The sequence below is a fragment of the Colletotrichum navitas genome (genome assembly GCF_030913465.1).
Source record: "Colletotrichum navitas strain CBS 125086 chromosome Unknown LY79scaffold_63, whole genome shotgun sequence".
Taxonomy (NCBI): Eukaryota; Fungi; Ascomycota; class Sordariomycetes; order Glomerellales; family Glomerellaceae; genus Colletotrichum; species Colletotrichum navitas.
This window is the reverse complement of record NW_026850609.1, coordinates 124,439-139,024: the sequence shown is the minus strand read 5'-3', so window position 1 is coordinate 139,024 and position 14,586 is coordinate 124,439. Positions and strand designations below refer to the sequence as shown.

At 56.7% G+C, this 14,586-nt stretch overlaps 5 protein-coding genes across 5 annotated transcripts; 3 read left to right on the top strand and 2 right to left on the bottom strand.

Moving 5' to 3' along the window:
- Window positions 1–722: 722 nt before the first annotated feature.
- On the top strand, window positions 723–1,576 carry LY79DRAFT_582370 (hypoxia induced protein conserved region-domain-containing protein; the record flags this gene model as incomplete). Its single annotated transcript, XM_060560252.1, has 3 exons — window positions 723–790; window positions 900–970; window positions 1,023–1,576. 3 exons carry the CDS (start codon window positions 723–725, stop codon window positions 1,574–1,576), a joined length of 693 nt encoding a protein of 230 aa, XP_060410802.1.
- A 755-nt stretch (window positions 1,577–2,331) lies between these two features.
- Window positions 2,332–4,225, top strand: LY79DRAFT_522291 (restriction of telomere capping protein 5; the record flags this gene model as incomplete). The annotated part of the gene is made up of 2 exons (XM_060555432.1): window positions 2,332–2,397; window positions 2,471–4,225. 2 exons carry the CDS (start codon window positions 2,332–2,334, stop codon window positions 4,223–4,225), a joined length of 1,821 nt encoding a protein of 606 aa, XP_060410801.1.
- A 467-nt stretch (window positions 4,226–4,692) lies between these two features.
- Window positions 4,693–6,206, bottom strand: LY79DRAFT_522297 (uncharacterized protein; the record flags this gene model as incomplete). Its single annotated transcript, XM_060555433.1, has 4 exons — window positions 4,693–4,845; window positions 4,973–5,251; window positions 5,317–5,436; window positions 5,532–6,206. 4 exons carry the CDS (start codon window positions 6,204–6,206, stop codon window positions 4,693–4,695), a joined length of 1,227 nt encoding a protein of 408 aa, XP_060410800.1.
- A 2,037-nt stretch (window positions 6,207–8,243) lies between these two features.
- LY79DRAFT_522171 (uncharacterized protein) lies at window positions 8,244–10,553 on the bottom strand (the record flags this gene model as incomplete). Its single annotated transcript, XM_060555428.1, has 2 exons — window positions 8,244–10,242; window positions 10,315–10,553. The coding sequence occupies 2 exons, from the start codon at window positions 10,551–10,553 to the stop codon at window positions 8,244–8,246; spliced, it is 2,238 nt and encodes a 745-aa protein (XP_060410799.1).
- A 1,597-nt stretch (window positions 10,554–12,150) lies between these two features.
- Window positions 12,151–14,130, top strand: LY79DRAFT_336520 (abhydrolase domain-containing protein). Its single transcript, XM_060552542.1, has 6 exons — window positions 12,151–12,546; window positions 12,613–12,686; window positions 12,745–12,942; window positions 12,997–13,004; window positions 13,060–13,762; window positions 13,812–14,130. Exons 1-6 carry the CDS (start codon window positions 12,434–12,436, stop codon window positions 13,922–13,924), a joined length of 1,209 nt encoding a protein of 402 aa, XP_060410798.1. The 5' UTR covers window positions 12,151–12,433; the 3' UTR covers window positions 13,925–14,130.
- The last annotated feature ends 456 nt before the right edge of the window (window positions 14,131–14,586 follow it).

Sequence of the window (14,586 nt, the reverse complement as noted above, 5' to 3'; positions counted from 1 at the left end):
GAAATGACGTACCAAAACCATCACCTTCTCATCGGGGCTATTTGAAATGAGACAGACGACATACTACTGGAACTTTGCGGATCGCGAACATTCATTGCATTTTTACTCCCACAAGAGATGTTGAAGGTCAGCAAACTACGTATAATGTACAAGTCAGGTACCGCCCTGGGGGTTTCTGCTATTAGACAGGTGGTCCATGCACCAAGGTTTAATGGAAGATAACGATAAGACATTGGCAGGCGGTCACTGTGTGGACGTAGGTGAGGGAACCATTGGGGGGTGTTACATGTTGAAGTGTGGCAATTGGACATATGGGCCAAAGTGGCGCGGCAATGTTGCTGTAGTGGTGTCTAAGAAAACAACATTCTAAAATAATATATTGTTATGTATTCTAAGAAGTGAGGGGAAAGTGAGGCGGTGCTGGTGGGGTCCGTTCGCAACTAAAGGGATACAATCGAGGTTGACAGCTTGTCACTGACCCAACTGTCATCTAATGGGGTGTAATTACATACTTCAATCAAGGTCTCCGAGCTGTGGAAATAGCCGCGATTTGCCGCAAACCTGCTCAAGGGTCGGGGCACTACACTAGGCGCATTCAGTCCCCGAAATTCAGAAAGTCGATTTCATCATCGAAGTTGCCGACCAGCGGAAACGTATGATTGCCCCCTTCACCCACTGCACAGCTCCAACCACCACCACGACGTCAATTAAAAATTGCCATAATGTCCGGCCCCGACGGAAAGCCTACGCTTCTCGACCGGCCCATGCCGTCGTCTTTTGACGAGAACAAGTGAGTCGACGGCCCGAGCTGTGCGACAAGCAAGCTGTAACATTTGGAGAGGGGGGAAGAAAAAAAAATGCAAAAAAGAAGGGTGCTAACCAGCCCACGCGACTTGCAGCGAATTCTACGATGAGCGCGTCCTGCACAAAGTCTTCCGGAAGCTCAGAGAGGAGCCCCTGATCCCTCTTGGTGCGTATACTCTACAATACCCGGTGGACGACTCTCGCTGACCCTGCGCCAGGCTGCGGTCTCACTGTCTTCGCCTTCGTCAGCGCATGGCGCGCCATCCGCCGCGGCGACTCGGCCCAGGCCAACAAGATGTTCCGTGCCCGTGTCGCCGCCCAGGGCTTCACCGTCCTCGCCATGCTCGCCGGCAGCATGTACTACAACAAGGACCGCGAACGCACCGCCGAGCTGCGCAAGATCAAGGAGGCCAAGGACGCCGAGGAGAAGCGCCAGAGGTGGATCCGCGAGCTCGAGGCCCGTGACGACGAGGAGAAGGCCCTCAGGGCCATGCTGCAGAATAAGAGGGCCAAGTTCGAGGCCGCGAAATCGGGTGCTGCCGGGAGCGAGACGCCAGCCGACGGGGAGAAGCCCAAGTCCGGCGGCGTGCTCGGTACGTTGGGACTCTCGGGGTGGGGCAAGCCGGAGGCGGAGAGCGCCGCGTCCCCGGCGCCGTCGGCGGACCAGACTCACAAGAAGGAGAACCCCAAGAGCTCCCTCAGCACCATTGGGGAGATCTACGGCCGGAAGCCTTCGTCGTCGGGCGAGTCATCGGAAGAGCCCAAGAAATAGGGGCCGTGGGTGGGCTGACTCTGGACTTGTACCACCGAGGAACGGCATGACTGCTTTGTATAGTATGGGCATCGGCATCGGCATCGGCATCGAGGACGGGCACACTGTCTCATTGAAGACTCCGCTCCGTTGTATGTAATAACATGGGCAAAAGGCGGCGCATCCGGTCGAATTGAAGAAAAACATTTGGTTTCTGGACGCCACCGAGGCCTAGCCATTCGCGCGTGCCTTGGGGTTGCCAGCAGATGACAGACATGTTCTTGTTGATTTGATCTTGAATGAAGCAATTCCAGTTCAGAAAAACAGCCGTAGACTGAGATAGATGCACGAGCATGGATGATCCAAGGCGTTATCACGATACTTGGTAGGCCGAGATATTCATGATTTCCGATGGAGCGTCTATCACATGTACAGTCAGTGTACCTAAAGTTACGTAGGTACCTACCTAGGTAGCCAGTCCCTGGAGGGGAGGGGCAGATAGGGGAGCTCGGGCCAGTGGCAGTGACGTTGCGGGGCGTGCTCCGTTCTCCCGCCTCGGATACGTACCTCACTCAGTACGGAGGGCGGCTGATGTGACACTTGCCGGATTCTGTGTCTCTGGGCTCGACTCATTATGCACCGCTTCGTTCCGTCATCAAGCCTCCCTGGCCTATTTCCTCCAACATGGCCGCGCCTGTTGGTCATCACCTCAAGGTCCCTTGCAAACCTCCAACCCCGTTCGTCCATGTCTCCTGAGTTCCTACAGAAATCTCAACATGGGACAAGTACTGTCGGACGAGAGCTCCCGGCACCTGTCGCACGAGGAGCTCACTCATGAACTCGTAAGTCGCCGTCATGCCATGACCGCACCCCCATACATGTTATCCGTCTGACCAACGACCTTTTTCGCAACAGGCCAATCGCTTCGCCGATAAGTGCTTCACTTCGCTCGAGATCTACTCCTTCAAAGACGTCTTCAAGAGCCTGGCAGACAACCAGGACGGCATCCGCTACCTCAAGGAAGACACCCTCGCCCGCTTCCTCGAGATACCTGATATCCTCCATGTCTCCCCCGTCGTGTTCCAGATGGTCTCCTACATCGGCGCCTTCCCCTTTCTCCAAAACGCCCCCGCCGTCCTCGGACTCGATCAGATGGTCATGGTCGTCGTCATCATGACCCAGAGGCATAAGCGGGTGTTGGCCAAGGGTGCGACCGACCGCGCCAAGCTCATCTTCAAGAGTCTCGCAGTCCACGACCGCACGGCGTCCGAAGCTGCTGTAGCCGCCGAGAAATCCTCCAGGGAGGAGCAGACGACCCAGTCTCAGCCAAAGAGCCATGTCGCAGGCTTCGCGGTCGACGAGCCGGTGGAGGAGCCAGAGGACGACGACGACGACGATCTTGAGATTGCCGCCTTTGAGCTGCTCGATATCAACGACGCCGTCTGGCAAGGCGACGCGCCCAAGATGCAAGGAGCCATGATTCCGGCCGATAACTTTCGCAAGTTGCTCATGTTGCTCATCTTGATAGCGCCGCTCAATGCCCAGGAGCGGCTGTCCATGTATTCCACCCGTGTTACGGGCGACGAGCTCGACAGCCTGCGCGATACTGCCGGGCACATCCTGGCGGCTTTCCTGAATGTCGAAAAGGCACCTGGCATCAAGTTCAGTCAGTACAACCGAGTGCTGCCCGTCTGCTTCCCTAACCTCTTCAATGGGTTCAGCCCCCTGTTCGAGCACTTTCTCTTCTCCAAAAACTTGGATTTCACAAAGCACAAAGGCGAAGAACCCGTAGCCGAAAAGCAACCGGAAGATATCGTCCAGCCCTTGCTACCGGAACCCGGCGAAATCCTCAACTTGAATGTCCTTTCCCAGCTGTCCTTCTTCCTGCCAGGGTCGGATCTGTTTAGGCGACTGAGGCCCCTTTATTCAGGCAATAAGGACGGCTTCTCCACGGGGAGCTTCGAGGGCAAAGTGTTCAATTGGAGAGCACCCACGATCCTTCTCGTGCGTGGCACCCGCATCGACGACGACCCCCGGGGCAGCCAGCAATCAACCTTTGCAGCGTCGATTCCCCCACGCCGGTTTCCGAACGGCAGCAAGGGGGAGCGTCTTACGTTTGGCGTCTACGTCAGTACCCCTTGGAAGCATACCAGCAAGGAAACCTTTGGTGAGAGGGACACAGTGCTTTTCCAGCTGGAGCCGATCCACGATGTATTCCCCGCGTCACGGTACAACTCAGAGTTCATCTCCTTTACCAAGGCGCCCACCAACCGGCCCATGCTCGGTGTGGGGTGTCCGCACCCCCGACCGACGCAAGCTCACCGACGGAACGAGATGCTGTCCCTCGGCTCCGTGTCGTTGCTGCTGGACGACTCGTTCGAGTACGGCGTCTTCAACCATGACTGGACCGCCGGCGGCGGCGCGTTTGCAACAAGTGCGTCGCGCAAGTTCGACTTCCAGGACCGATTCGAGATCGAGAGCCTCGAGGTCTGGGGCTGCGGCGGTGACGAAGAGGCGAAATCGCAGGCCGAGCGTTGGGCCTGGGAGCATCGGGAGGCGGAAGCCCGGCGCAAGATCAACCTGGGGACCGGCGACAACGACGCCGACCGCGCGCTGTTGGAGATGGCAGGCCTCGTGGGCAGCGGCCGGAGCGGTGGCTCGATGGCGTGAACCATCTGCGGGATCTTCGAGCCCCGTAACCGGCCGTGGCAGGTGATACTACGTAACTGTTGATACCTGGAGGCAGTCTCCCTATGTGTTTGTGGCGTTTTGGTCATGGGCGTGCATCGGACTCATATGATGGCATTAGAATACGCAAATACATCTTTCAACAGCCACCAAGGCGACCAGACACGATCCGTTGAGCCACTGTTATTTTTCACAGGGGTACATGGAGCTCGACACGAAGCATCACTTTTCACGCTCCAAGTTCAAGACATTGGCTGTAATACACCATCACTGTTCAACGCTTTCTGACATACACAGAAACACATTTCAATCGACAGCTTCTGGACACTTATTCTCTCTGAATCGAAAGCCAACTCGACTTCATGTCCTCGTCTCATCCCACCGCTTTTTCTTTTTGACCATTGACACTCGCTCCCGCTGTTAGTTACGATAAGATGTGGATGGGCCTTCTACGGCATGGGAGGGCGGAGTACGTCTATTTCTGAGCCGGCCGCCCTGTTCCAATTGTAGGCTTCCTTGGCCAGGTGGAGGGCGTTCTGGATGCCCTGGCCCTTTTCAATGTCGTAGAGCAACAGCTCTTTGGTTAGCGGGATTTGGATCGTCTCCAAAATGAGTTTGCCGACGCTCTGTTTTTTTTTTGTTTGCCCCCCTTGTTAGCCCCCCTTGAAAGGCACGTTACGCTCGAGGAAGATGGCAGAACTGTGGATGGAGATGGGGGAGGAGGAGGACACTTACCATGACAGAGGATTCGAGGTGGGTCAGGACCTTGTGGATGCGGTGGACGGCGTACGTCTCGTACCTGGACACGGGCGCCTTGGCCTTGATGATGCGGAGTAGCTTCTTGAGCGAGGGGCGGGGGGCGAACAAGGGCCTGGGAGTGTAAGGGCCGGTGGCGGGCTCTTTTTCGCCGAACAGCCACTTGGACGGCACCCCTTTCGTGTCGGGCGCCGTGAAGAGCTCGCTGGGGCCGCCGAAGGGGCGGATCCTCTGCCACTCGTGGCCGGAGAACTGTGATCGTGTCAAAAACCGATGTGATTGGGGCAGAAAGGAAGGGGTGGCGGATGGGAACTCACCTCTAACCAGCAACGGCTGATGTCGCGCTCCTCTTCGGGGGTGAAGGGGGTGGTGTAATGCAGACCGCGATCGATCTTCCACAGGACCCATTCGATATGACGGAGGCCGTCGAGGACGTACTACACGAGACGGCATCAGCTCCGCATCGGTCCAAAAGGGCGTTTGCTACAATACAAGCCCCTCACGATTGTCAAGATAGGGGAAGGGGGCATACGATGTAAGGGCCCTTGTTATCAACCAGCCAGGGCACGTATTCGGGCTGCCACTGGTACACGGACGTGATCAGCTCGCCCGTCTTCCACATGAGACCGCGGAAGGCCGTGCACAGCTGGTCCTTCGTCAGCCCGAGGTGGTAGTCGGCCGGGAGCGTGGCGTTGGCGGCGGCGCCGGCGGGCCCCTTGGCGATCTCCTCAAGGTCCCGGGCGCGCATCGCGACGAACCTGCTGCGGATGACCTCGTCGTCCGGGAAGGCGTACCCGTCCGACTCCACCTCGTCGGTGATCACCTTGACGTCATCCTCGCTAGGGATCACGGCGTCGTCGTCGGGATCGTCAGGGCCGCGGGTGGCGGCGGTGAGGGCCTGGAGCTCGAGGGACGCCCAGGCCAGGGCGCCGTCTGTCACCTCCGCGGCGCTCTTGAGCCCGTCGTCCGCTCCCGCGTACTCGCGGTAGGGCTTGAAGGGGTTGGCGGAGGGCGGGGACGGGTCGTCCGGGTACCAGGGTAACCCGTGGACGGGGCCGTTGCCGTCGACGAAGTTTACGAGGGGCTCCTTGATGGCGGCGTCGAGGTCCTCCTCGGAGACGAAGACAGCGGCGGGCTGGGTGGGAGTGGGGATCGCGGCGGCCCGGGCGAGGGCCAGCAGGGCTGGCATGAGTGTTGAAGACCTCATGTTGAAGGCTAAAGGAGGGGGGATGTGAACGAGTGTGTGTGTTGTGAGTGAAGAGCGGAATGGAGGTCAAAAGAATGGCTTCGTGACAGGTCAGAACGGGTGGTTATATAGGTCTTGGAGGCTCGTCGGCTTCTCGTATTCTTCCCCCATGTGTGAGAGAGCCACGATATCGGGCAACCGAACGTCACAAATACGGCCTTGATGGTATTCGAGAAATAACGCAAAGTACTGAAGGCCTCACAGAGACAGGAGAGAGACACCGAGAGAGCACAGAGAGTCTTCCCCCGGCCGGCACCTTGGCAGACAAAAAAACAACGCACCAAAGGGTCAAAACTCTCTTGCGCCTCATTCGGCCAGCCAGTGTACTGCGTCATGTCCCGCCGAGCCGGGTGTTGAGCTGGTGGCATCGGCAGTTTTTATCGATCTTCTTTCCCCCCATCGGTCCGACATGGGGAAGGGGGGTTATACGACGCGGTCGCGAACATCTCTCAAACCCCCTCCCCCGCGTAGTTTGGACGTCAAGTCATGTTTTCCCTCACACAACCTGCGTTCTCAAGGTATATACATAGTATGACTCCCTCCGTGTAAGAGGACGCCTCGGTCTAGCCGGGTTACCCCTCATCGTCTCACCGGCGCCGCCCCCCCCTCGAAACTTTCCTTCCGGGTGGAAACCACACACGTCGTCGCCGAACTTGCTCCGTTCCCGGGTCTAAAAATACCGCCCCCTCCAATGCCAAATCACATGTGCAAGTCGTGTGCGCCTCAGACAGGAACGTTCAAGCCATTGCGGTACACGCGCTTCTGGTATCATGTCCTTGCCGCTTCCGGTCCACGGGGCTGGATTGTGCCTACGTATATCCACAGCGTCCGCCTATACGTAAATGGTAAAGTTGTCGAAGGGCGAAGGGCCAAGGGGGGGATTATCTCACATCAGGGCGACGCGCAGGTTCTCGAGAAACAACGGTTCCCGCAGTTTGACGTCCCGCGTGACTTGCACAGAAGCAAAAGAATGCATCGTCGTTGGTCAATGAAGAAAGAAGAAAAAAAAGATCGATCTTTTGATTCAAGGGAGGAGAATGCTTGGTTCAAAAAACTAATGATTAGCAGCTGGATGTATTGGGACCGAATGATGTTGTTGAAGGAGGCAAGGCTCACATTGGCACTACGCCAGAAGGGTGACCATTGGTAAACTGTAACCAGTCGGCCCCGTGCAGCAAGTGGCGGTCACTAGTTGTTGGTTCCAGAATCGTTATCAAGACGTTTTCCCAATTCGCTCCATTTCGTGTGATGAGATTCAACACGTTCCTTCACTTCGACGGGTATCCGGGGAGCCGCCATCAAGAAGCTACCGCGGGGTCAAAGACGACCACAAGCACGCTCTGCCGAGCACCGTGGCGCTGATTGCCCCCCTTCACGGCATCACGCACGACTGCGAGAAGCAGACCAGTATATCACAAGTTTCCACGAGGTGTTGCGTATCATGCTTCTTTTCCAAATTCTGGCCACCGTTGGGCATGCTGCCTCTGCACACACACATACACACACACATGCATCCACACGAGTATCTGTAAACTATCTTTCTTTCCAAAAAAAAAGGGGGGGGGGGGGGGTAATATAAAAGAGCCGAGCCGCATCCACACCAGACAGAACCTTGCGCCCGAGGTTTTTCTCCACACACTCTGAACACCTAGGTTTGAATAGGGTAAGACATAAAAAGATGGGAAAAGAAGAAAAAAAAGGAAAAAGGAGAAAGTCAGTCCCCTTGGCACACACCACTGCGGTTTCCCTTTTCCAAAACAAAGTCCCCTTTGAGCCCTGAAACGGCTTGAATAGTAGAAAAAACAACAACACCGACACCAATAACGTGTGGCCCCGGTCAACGGCTCAGACTCAATGCTGGCAACAGATACACACATACACGCCCGCTCTGACTTCCCGCCCCCCCTACTCCTTCTTGACAATTCTACGTCTAGGTAATACAAGTGCAGCTCAAGTTGAACGGTGGTTTCCAGCTGGCCATGGAGGGGAATGCCCTGCTCAAGATGACGATTCGGCGTCTTTGGCTGCCAGAAGTTCAATCATCTTCTCGTATTCTATGTCCTTATCCAGAGGGTCACGACCGACGGCCTCGCAGGACTCCCGGAAGATGTCGTGGGATTTCTTGTCGCCGGCTTTCTCGCTCTTCTTCCACTCTTCAAACCACTGCTTGTTGAATTTTTGGACGAATCTGGAGGTCATCGGGCCCCACAACACGGGCTGCTGCTTCGGGCCTGGGTGTCCAGGGGCCGAGGATTCCGGCTTCCCAACTTGATTGCCTCCGCCGGCGGCTTCTTTGCCATTCTGCTCGCTGTCGGGTTCTCGTTCGCCTCGGGGAAGGCGCATGGCGAGAAGCACGTATTCGGCCCTAGTCATGTTGTCCATCACGTCGTCCATATACCTCCTGACCTCATCAGGGGGTGCCACAACCCGCTGGAGATACTCGAGATGGCGACCAGACTGAGCGTATATCCGGATCGTAACTGGCTGGTAATAGTCGAGCTTGGCATCGCCACCGTATTCCAGCTGGCTGCCCTTGCGAACGATGAGGAACGACGCGATAACTTGTTGCCCGCCAGGAAGATACTCCAGGATGCTGTACTTCGGGAACAGGTATCGGTCACCATTTCCACCAGTAAAGTCGAGACAGACGCCCGAAATATCTGGCTTGGCAGCCGGAGGAGGACCTTTTGACCGCAAAGCTTGCTGAGGGGGATGCTGTAGGTGCGTCCCGGGTGCCGGCGCAGGAGACGGAGCTGTGGAAGCAGCAGGCGCGGATGGCGTTGGTTTGGCAACGTGGCCGTTTGGCCCGCCGTTGACAGGAGTCTGCAGCGTCGTCGGGGTTTGAGGCTGAGGGGTGGTTTGGGTGCCCTTTAGGTCCTTGTGCAGCTTGTCCAAGGTTGCCTTGAGGTCCGTCGCGTCTGTGAATCCTGGCTGGCCTTCGGCAATCCTCCGGATCATGGCCCGCACCTTGCCGTCATCCAACGCCGCCCTCACTAGTGCAACGACAAGAGGGTCGCTACCGCGAGGTGGAAGCAGCTCGCTCGACTTCTGCCGGGGATTTGTGGCGAGCACAATGTCCAGAATCGTGCGTACCTCATCAGCAAAGTACTTGACTGTGCGCCCGTCGACCAACAATCTGTCTGCTGAAGGGCCTTGCTGTCCGCCTTTCCTCTTGTACTCTGCTGTGATTTGATCAATGATTTTTTGAAAGTTGCTCAACTCGTCGGGCTTGGCTTCGCCAGCTGCCACCCGTTTCATCAAGTCTCGCAGATGAGGGTCCTCGGACGCCTTCTCTGCCAAAGTCATGATGATTGGATCGGTACCCTGGGGCTTTGCAGCCGGCGGGGGTTTGGCAGCTCCTGGCCCTGGTTGGGGTGTCGAGCTCGACGGCCGTGAATTGGGGGCTGAAGGTGCTACTGCGGACGGGAACACAGAGTTGGAGGGCGTCCCTGGGGCAGTGACGGGAGCGGGCGCGGGCGCAGGCGGCGGCAATGAAGAGGTGACTGATCTCGGCGGAGGTGGTGTTGCGGCGACAGGCTGCACGGGATCCATACTTCTTGGAGAGGGCACCACCTTTGGCGGCTCATTCGCCGTCGACGAGGGAGGCCTCGACTGCATCTGGTGAGGGGCCGGAGACGGCGGAGCCGAGGTTGTAGCTGGGGGCGTCGGCCTTGACTCGTTCTGGGCGAGAGCAGGGGGCGGCGGCGGAGGAGGCATGGTTCCATTCGGAGGACCATATTGCATGATGGGCCGGAAGGAAGCCTGGGTGGTGGGAGCGGGAGGTTTGGGGTCCTTGATCGCCCACATGGTGGCCTCGAAAACATGAGGCTCAATCGTGATTGTAACCTGGCCAATCTTGGACATGGTGTCTTTGGCCGGGTTCTTGGGGTCTTCGGTTGCGTTCTTCTTCCGTGCCGGCTTCGTCCAGTACTTCTCGAAGAGGCCCTCGGCCATCCATTTGTGTCGAGACCGACTTAGCGACTCGGCAAGAACACCGCTATGGTACGAATTAGTCATTGAGAATGCGACGAGCATGACGGGACAGTCACGGGCAGTGGAGTGGCATTACCTCTCTTGGTACGATTGGTACTCCTTCGTAGGGAGGTCATCCGGCTGAGGCTCCTCGACGGTCGGCAGCGGCTTGCCAGCCTGAATTGATTTTGGCAGCGATGGCGGCGGCGGCGGCTCTTCGACGGGAGCAGGGACTGGCGTAACGGACCGAGGCTCGGGAGGGGTGACGGTGCGCTTCTTTGCGACGTGTTCGACACGCGCCGAGGCCCTCGCGGGCAACTTCCTCTTCCTCTCCATGCCGATGTTCCGTCTCCCCGTCGCAGAGTTCACGGTATCACGAGTGCGTTTGCGAGCGTGTCGGGATGGTCATGATAAGCGGAGGAAGCCACAGGCCTCGACTGCGCGCTGCGGCGTCGTCTCGTTGTGGGTGTGTTCGTCGATGGTACCAGGAGTGTCGTGCGAGCCGGGATCGTGGGGGTGGGCGGCTGAGAAGGTGGGAACCGGACTAGAGCTTTTCGGAGATCTCTTCAGGGTGTTGCCGTTGTAGCCGTGTTGTAAGAAGGCGGCAATGCGTGGGAGTGGGTGGGTGCGTGTCAGATGCGCAGCAGCGGGCAGCAGATGAGAGGTGTCGAGATTATGAAGGAAGTGATTTGGAGACTTGGGGATGGGTTCGTATGGTTTGAATTGGGGGTAGACGGGAGAACATGGGAGCTTTGTATGGGAGGTCCCGCGACTGCTGTACGTAGTAAAAGTACCCGGTAAGTATCTATGATGGTCCTCTCTGTAGGTAGGTACAGAGTACAGGGAGGTAGGTAAGGTAGGTAGCACAGAAGCAAGAGAGTGAAGCGGCTAGGTACAAGGATGGAAGTACCTGAGGCTCCCACCCGCGTCGTCTAGTGGGCGTGCAGCAGCCCGCTTTTGCTTGCTCGCTTGCTTCACGTTCAGCTTCTGGGCGGAGGAAGTGCTTCTAGCCCCCTCCTCCTCCTCCTTCTACCCATTTAAACAGAGCCGCTTGGGTACAAGTCCCATTTGTTAACCGGTGGGTGCTGTGCCATCCAGTCGCAGCAGAACGAGACAACCAAGGTGGGCTGTGAGCTCGACTCGACAGGGGGAATCGATGGATATGATTGGCTCGGAGCCGGAAGAATGGCGGAAAAATTAAACATTTACCGCGACGTGAGTGGACGGCATGTACCACCGGGTTCCGCCCGCCACTCATATCGCGCTAAGCAAGTGGCACGTGGTTGCTGGAATCGGTTCTGCGGCATTACTGTACGTAAGTACTATGTACCCATCCATCTGCCTTCTAATATTCACTCGCGCAGCACCCACGCAGCGCCGTTGTCTCTGCTCTCCCTCCCTCCTTTCTCTTCCTCCTTCGCTCTCTGTTCCTCATCTCCGTCTTGCATCGTCTGTTGCTCATCTCCGGTAGACAGCCCACTGCGGTATGGCTGGCCATTATCTCGTACTGGTTGAAGACGTGGCCAAATAACGCGGGGAGACACACACACACACACACACACACACACACAGAGAGAGAGAGAGAGAGAGACTCGTACACAAATGTGGGTGGGCAAGGGTGGGTGGCTGTGAAGCGTGGGAGAGAATGACCAGATTTCTCTCATACTTACTTGGCTTCGGCTTCTGAGCCAAACCATGCCTCCAATTTAAACCTGACCACACACGCGCTGCTAAATAAAATAACATAAAGTCTCATCTAACCCCCCCTAACCAGTGTCAAGCGAGAACACGCATAGTGGCTCGAGCATTATTCCAGTTACAAAATCCAGACCCAAACAGGCTCATGGCCGGGAAAAGCACATTTGATATCGATTCTACATCGATGGGATGATGCGTCGTCGGCGTGCGGCTGACACCAGAAATGTGGGAGGTCGCCGCAATCTGGGGACCTGCTTCCTCTATCGAGGGGTACTTTCTTTGAAGCACGATATGCTAGAGGAGACAGGTACCGCCAGATATCCCCGGCCATGACACCATCCCTGCTGGCTTGCAGGCAATTCCAACCACAAGCCAGGAACTGGTTCCAATCAGGCGTCATCCACGGCGACCAGAACACCGCCACCAGCCATGCCTAGATAACTCGGGAGCTTCGCATCCCATATCCTACGGTTTCTGTTGTTTTGCCGGGCTCCTTCACAAAATCTACAACCGCAGTTATGACAGTCCCGCTGTCGCCCATGCTTCGGACCGCCGTCTGGGTCGTTGTGGCCCCTCTGGGTCTCTACTTCACCTTTCTCGCCCTTGGCGCAACGCCTTTCTTCCAACGACAGTGAGATGGATCCTGCTGCGCGGACTCCCTTCTCGCTGAAATCGAGTCGCTGACTCCTTCTCACAGCTTCCTGTACGCCCACAAGATCAACACCCTCTGGTGGCGCGACGTTAATGAGCCTGAGAGATGGGGCTTTGCAAGTGAGTCCGCGCGTGCCCCCGTGTAAGACGCGCGGTCGCTAACCCTGATTCGCTGCAGAGGGCCAAGTCACGCCTTTCTCTCTCGACACCCCTGACGGTGTCAGCCTGTACGCATGGCATGTCATGCCCTTGCCCGAGTACCTCAAGCAAGAAGAGAGGTTCTCGGCGCAGAGGTCCGGCTTCTGCCATGACTTTACCCAGACCGAGTCCTTCAAGGCCTTGAAAGAAAACCCCGATGCTCGGGTCGTCTTATACTGTGAGTGCCGCCTCGCATCCGTTTTTTTCCCCCCCAGATGCTAACCACTGATAGTTCACGGTGTAAGATACATATGCTTGGGCCTGATGCCGTGGCTGCATTACTGATTGTTCCCAGAACGCAGGAGACATCGCTCAGAACCACCGACCAGGCAGCTACCACGTCATCACCGACACCTCGTCTTACCACGTCTTGGCCATCGACTACCGCGGATTCGGCCACTCCACCGGCGCCCCATCCGAGCACGGCCTCATCCAGGATGCCGCAACACTCGTCGATTGGGTCATCAACACGGCCGGCGTGCCCTCCGAACGCATTGTGCTCCTGGGCCAGAGCCTTGGCACAGCCGTGACGAGCGGCGTCGCCGAGCTGTACGCGTCCCAGGGCATCGATTTCGGCGGCATCGTCCTCGTGGCGGGCTTCAGCAACCTGCCAAAGATGCTAAGCGGCTACCGCATCGGCGGCATCTTCCCCGTCCTCGGGCCCCTGAAGGTCTGGCCCGGCTTCCTCGAGTACATGGAGTCTTTCATCTACGAAAAGTGGCCGTCGGCCGACCGCCTGGAGAGCCTGGTCAAGCTGAGCAAGAGGCGGCTTCGCCTGACGTTGATCTCGGCCTTGGACGACGCCGACATCCCCTGGACCGAGAGCAGCAAGCTCTTCCGTTCTGCTGCGAATGCGACTGTTCCGGGCGGGCTCGATGACCACTCGTTCGAGGCGTGGAAGGAGGTGCGGACGATCCGCAAAGGCAAGGATGCCTTTGTTACGACATGGAAGGCGGAGCCCAACATGATTATTCGCCAGGAACTGTTCCCCCACGGCGGTAAGTGCTCAGTGTTGGCATTCGTCTTAGCCCTCTCTGACTGGAATAGGACACAACGACATTATGGGATACGCCCCGGTGATTTTGGCCATCATGCGCTCCTTCGATTTCGGAGGAACTGCTTATGATACAGCTAGTTCCGACACCAGCAGAACTTCGTAGGCGCTTTCTCTTATCTTGGCATCGGCGTTGTTTTCACTATAGACTCGAGAGCGCCAGCATTAGAGCAGAGTCGAGGTAGAATTGGAGTAGGTAGAATCGGAGCAACCCCCGGATTTGCAACATGCAGTGTGTAAGGCTTCGAAACTTCTGCGGCAGCGACCTAGTGCGCTTAGATATAATTGTTGTTTTTATGCCGCTCGCCGGCTATCCTGTCTTTCCAAGTTGGTTGGTTCTAAAGATTGAAGCGTCATTTCGAGAATTCTCTGCCGTACTAGAACATCATTTCGATAAATACCTTTCATTCAAAGGATATTAGAGTAGGATCCGGCCACGTTCTCTCTTCAAGTCTGATCAATGCCCCGTTCATTCGGCTCTCACCTGGGTGATGTTGTCGTCGGGGCATCGAAAAACGCTACACGTACAGGGATCGCACAATAGTTCCGTCCAAAGTGCATGATTTTCTGCCAACCTGTTTGAGAATCCTCGGGGATCCAAAAGTGGCTTCTGTCTCAAGGTTATCGAATTGGATTCTATATTTGGAGAGTAGGCATGAATTGACTGACTTCTTGTGTGTTGACAAATGTTGACGGCGTTCAGTCATAAAGTTTCCGTCGTTAGTTTCATGCAACATTCTCGCCAAACGGCAGTGTTATGGAGGCAAA

Bases quoted from the DNA above. Each gene is read 5' to 3' on its own strand.
- LY79DRAFT_336520 (XM_060552542.1), top strand. From the start codon at position 12,434: ATGACAGTCCCGCTGTCGCCCATGCTTCGGACCGCCGTCTGGGTCGTT. The intron at 12,547-12,612 runs GTGAGATGGATC...TCCTTCTCACAG, and splicing joins ACGCCTTTCTTCCAACGACA to CTTCCTGTACGCCCACAAGA. The intron at 12,687-12,744 runs GTGAGTCCGCGC...GATTCGCTGCAG, and splicing joins TGAGAGATGGGGCTTTGCAA to AGGGCCAAGTCACGCCTTTC.